Raw genomic sequence first — 5,008 nt, 5'->3', positions numbered from 1 at the left:
TTCAAAAAGTTTTTAAGCAAAGGCAAAATAAATATTAGTCCACAAAAATAGATTTTGTGCTAAAATTAAAATCTTTTGCACCATTAAAATATAAATCTAGGTCGCGGTAGGTAGGTAATAGACCTTTTCAATCTTGGAAACTGAATAATCTTGAACATTCTTTGTCCTTACTTAGGTATTTGAATAAGCTATCTTTGACTGTAAAGTGAATAAAATTAAATATTGCAAATATTTGTGACTCAGTTTCATTATTTTATCATACAACATTGACAAAGTCTTATGGCTGATATTTTGCACTGACTCCTTTATCTAAACGATTAAAATTACTATCCACAACTTGTGGCTTCTCTATCGAAACATTGAAATTACAATCCGGAACTTTAGTAGCACTAATTTTGGTTTAGGTCACCTTATTGCATCTTGATTTTCCAAAGAACAGTCATCACTTAAGGCTACAGAGTTCACAACTGTCAGAATTTCGTCATATTCCTTGGCCGAACACAACGGTGTATCCACTTGCTCAGTTTCACTCAATTTCGCGAAGTCTACAGCATACATTGTCCTGTCTTCGTCGTAACTGACCATAGGGGCAAATCTATGGCCCCAAATAATGTCACATTCGCTGTAACTCGATCTGGCTTGGACTGGTTGTCCTGTCGATTCGATTATTCCTTCAAAAACTGCTATTATCTCCAAATGTCCACAAAGTAGATCTGCTGCAGACATTTCGTATAGCGGACTGCATTCATCTATAACGTGGATAACGGACACAGGCCATAAGAAGAAGCTGGACTCACAGCTATCCATGTACGTCTTCAGCTCAATTTGCTCATTACTCTCCAAGTAATGGAAGTCTGTGTTCAATCTAATGAGGTACATAGACGCTTTGATGTTTAATATCCTGGATTTCCTCATATCCCCCACTCGGAATATCATGCAGAGTCTGTCATCTCGTAAACTGACTATCGCGTGTCTGCTGAATAGTATAGTTTGCGTTCTGGCTTTAGGCCTGGTTAATTTAGCGAAGAGGATCCCGACCATAAAGGCCTGGAATATAGAACTGATGATACATTGTAGGCACATTGCGGAAATGGCATCAGGACAGTCTAGTGTGATCGACCTTTTGCCATAGGCTACAGTTGTGTGGACTTCGACACTGAACAGGAAGGTAGACGTGAATCCGTAGATGTTTTCGATGCACGGAGTCCAATTAGACTCGTTTTGATTATGGGGTAGATGATCTTCAGTCAAATCTCCATGACTCATGGCTATACACCAGTATATAAAACCAAAAGTCAGCCAGTTCCCAGTAAATGCTAGGAAGAAGTTCAAGAGGGTCCACCTCCATCTTCCTTCGACCATTGACATGAACCAGTTGGTGAAGAATCTAATTTTGTGATTGAGGAATTTCTCGACGTTAATTTCTCCATTCTTCAATACAGCTCGGGCGCATTTAGTCCTGTACGAGTCGCGGTGGCAGTGGGTGAAATACCCTGAAAAAGACCACAGGTTATTCTGTAGTTAATTTTACAATGTCCTTTATACCTATAAAAGATCTGACGGTTTGGTGAAAACCAAATTAAGTTTGGAGTACTTTGAAATCAGAGCAGAGTTTAGTTCATCATCATCATCATTTCAGCCATAGGACGTCCACTGCTGAACATAGGCCTCCCCTAATGCTTTCCACGTTGATCGACGTATTAGCCGACGGATTAGCAAGCTGAAGTGGCAATGGGCAGGGCACATAGTACGCAGAACTGACGGCCGATGGGGCAGCAAGGTTCTGGAATGGAGGCCGCGTACCGGAAAACGCAGCGTGGGACGTCCACCTACAAGGTGGACCGACGACATCGTAAAGGTAGCAGGGAAGCGCTGGATGCAGGCCGCTACCAATCGATCAACGCGGAAGAGTTTAGTTTAATTTAGTGAGACTTACTGCCAATTGATGACATATTTCGCAATGCGTTCTGCTTTGCAAGAAAAGTATGATATGGCAATTGTACCTAATATTATAAAGTCGGAATCACTCGGATAGAGTGAAAGTGTGACACTGAGTATCCTATTGTGTGTGTACTGTGTGTATTTTGTAGGTGAATTCAGAAAACAACTTTCATAATGAAGTACTCGTAAAACTTACTGTTTCTTGATCTTGGAATGTAAACGCCGGGCGTTATACATGTAACGTCACTCTCTGTGCTACTCGTTTGCGTTTGTACTGCTTCGTCTAGCTTGGCCGTCATATTGAAATCATTCTGAAAACAAGAAGAGGTTGATGAAAAAAAAAATTGCATGTATTTCAACATATTTTTATTTTTTTCAAAATCTAATTAAAACTCCCGACATTTCTCAAAAGCAAAACTTATAGTTACCATTATTATGTCACTCCGTCAGCTTAACGCGTGAGATCATAAACTGACGAAGATCACAATATTACGGTGACATAATATACAAAACACCCCACGTGATGGTTTTGATAAGAAAATTCACACAATAACAAAATGAAACGTCACACACAAAAAACCAACCTTATTATCAAGAATTTCGGTAATTTTTGCAATTATCACGAAAATTCACCTCCTGTTCAATCGCACACAACTTTCGGCAGTCAAATGTTTTGTGCAACTCGCTTTGTCTCCCATTGTGGAATCAACCACTGATATGAATATCTAGCGTAGTATTAAACGTATTATTTGCTTCGGTGTTTGCTCTACGTAAACCATATGACGTAGGTACCTAGTTGACTACCTGTCACTTACTACTGATACCTATCTGATAATGCGTGGATTTTGCAACAATGTATCTGGAATTTACTTGTTTGAGTATAAATGTCATTGGAGAGGTAGTGAGGGTAAGAATAGAAGCCCAAGCAAGGTGAAATTGCTGTATAAATAGTTGGAGGTCGCAGTTAGAAATTAATAAACGAAGATCAGGGTCAGATGATTCTATGACCCGTATTACGAAACGATGCTGCAAACTCGATTCAAACTCAAGCAAAGATCCGATCCGAAATGTAGCTAATTAAGCCTGAGTTGCACCACCTAGCTTTGACCGTAACTATAACGATAACCGGTGTTTTTTGTATGGAGTTTGACATAATATTGTTTGTTAAAGTAAGATGGTGAAACTCAGCCTAAGAGTTTAACTAATTAAAAGCTTTTAAGGTAAAATCCTTGGGGGAGGCCTTTGTCCAGCAGTGGACGTCTTTCGGCTGAAACGAACGAACGAACGAATATAAAATCTTGGTATATTATAGTGCCTCTCTATTTATAGATACTCGTAGACTAACAACCATGAGAATTTCAGTAGGTAGTTGTAGGAAATACTTATGTTTATAAGACTGTAGAGTGATTCTCTAAACTAAGCTTTGGAATATATTATTCAAGCCTGATCTAAATATAGAAGTTCAGTCAACCACAGGCTGGATCAATGCTTGAAATTGAATCGCATTTCAGCTTTAATAATACGGGCCTTAGAAGCCTGTAAACAATGAACACGGCATGTTTGTGACGTTCTATTTGACTCCGAAACTGTTTTCGGTAGGAAATGTAGGAATCGTGTGTGTCAAATTCACAGAAGCGATTTTGTTTATTTTTCTATTAGCAACTTGGGATTACGGATAGAGCTCTATGATTGGTTCGTGTGTCAGCCTGTGCGTCCGCGCGCACTGCGAGACCTCATAGTAATGTTTGTAACATATTTAATAACCAATAGATTTAGATTTTAAAATTCTTCGGGTCTTCTGGTTGTTTGAATATTGAAAATTAAGTAGGTATGTGCTTCTCAATATCTCCCTGCCCGTTCTTTTCTCTCTTTTCATTTGCACGAGAGAAAACGAGGCGCACTCACTTTTAGTTTAAACAATAGACTCAGAATCGGTCGCCGAAACATTCACTCCATTTAATTACATCAATAATTCATCCAAATCCAGTTAGAAGAATACAAACCGCAAACACCATTCTACTATCGCTTCTATTATCTTAGTGATAAGGATCATCTGGCGAGCTGGCAAGATGTTTTCCTTGCTAATAGAATGACAAACATCCACGTTGTGGGGGATTGCCTGTCATCTGTCAGAGTTCCTGCTCAGACGATCTTTCCCACCGGGAATGAGGCCATAACGACTAATAGCATAAGTGTGAAATTGACATTTTTGTGGAGTCGGTTGATGAGCTAAAGTTTTTAATACATGGGTTTTTTAATTTAGATTATAAGTTATTTTCTTTTTTTTTACACAGAAATCGTCCGTCTGAAATTTGTTCATTACCTACTTATTTATACCTAAATAAAACTGTTTTACTTAGTTTAGTTTGTTTGTTTCAGCCAAATGACGTCCACTGCTGGACAAAGGCCTCCCCCAAGGTTTTCCACAATGAACGGTCCTGCGCTGCCCGCATCCAGGCTCTTCCCGCGACCTTTACCAGATCGTCGGTCCACCTAGTAGGAGGCCTGCCCACGCTACGTTTTCCATCCCGTGGTCGCCACTCGAGAACTTTCCTGCCCCAACGGCCATCGTCTCTACGAGCTATGTGCCCCGCCCACTGCCACTTGATTTTAGCAATTCTGCGAGCTATGTCGGTTACTTTGGTTCTCCTACCGATCTCCTCATTTCTGATTCGATCACGCAGGGAAACTCCGAGCATAGCCCGCTCCATCGCCCTTTGGGTGACCTTGAGCCTTCTTATGAGGCCCATAGTAAGCGACCACGTTTCGGATCCATATATCAACACTGGCAATACACACTGCTCGAAGACTTTTGTCTTAGTTAGAGTAGTACTTAGTTTAGTATTTATTATTATTCTGTGGTTCAGGTCAATAAATAAAAAGAAACCTAATTTATTCGGTTTTTCCAGGATATAATTTTTTACTCTGCCTAGTTAATTGAAGATAATGAAATAAAAGTATTTAGGCAAATAATTGTACTACGATTATAAATATTAAATGATTTAATACAATCTCTATTTTTACATTATTCATATAAGGCTATAAAATAAAAGAAAAACTTTTGTAA

General features: G+C 39.3%; 1 protein-coding gene across 3 annotated transcripts; it reads right to left on the bottom strand.

Annotated features, from left to right (window-relative positions):
- Nucleotides 1-229: 229 nt before the first annotated feature.
- On the bottom strand, nucleotides 230-2,680 carry LOC135080438 (G protein-activated inward rectifier potassium channel 2-like). 3 transcript variants are annotated; one of them, XM_063975076.1, is made up of 3 exons: nucleotides 2,526-2,680; nucleotides 2,138-2,252; nucleotides 230-1,493 (listed from the first exon to the last, which is right to left on the bottom strand). In XM_063975076.1, exons 2-3 carry the CDS (start codon nucleotides 2,238-2,240, stop codon nucleotides 406-408), a joined length of 1,191 nt encoding a protein of 396 aa, XP_063831146.1. In that variant the 5' UTR covers nucleotides 2,241-2,252; nucleotides 2,526-2,680; the 3' UTR covers nucleotides 230-405. The 3 variants fall into 3 exon arrangements, with proteins under 3 accessions (XP_063831146.1, XP_063831147.1, XP_063831145.1); XM_063975077.1 differs by having other exon boundaries at nucleotides 2,575-2,671; XM_063975075.1 differs by lacking the exon at nucleotides 2,526-2,680 and adding an exon at nucleotides 2,370-2,491.
- Between the last annotated feature and the right edge of the window lie 2,328 nt (nucleotides 2,681-5,008).

The sequence above is a fragment of the Ostrinia nubilalis genome, chromosome 18 (genome assembly GCF_963855985.1).
Source record: "Ostrinia nubilalis chromosome 18, ilOstNubi1.1, whole genome shotgun sequence".
In the NCBI taxonomy this organism is placed as follows: Eukaryota; Metazoa; Arthropoda; class Insecta; order Lepidoptera; family Crambidae; genus Ostrinia; species Ostrinia nubilalis.
The sequence above is the reverse complement of the archived record's forward strand: the minus strand, read 5'-3'. Positions and strand labels throughout refer to the sequence as shown.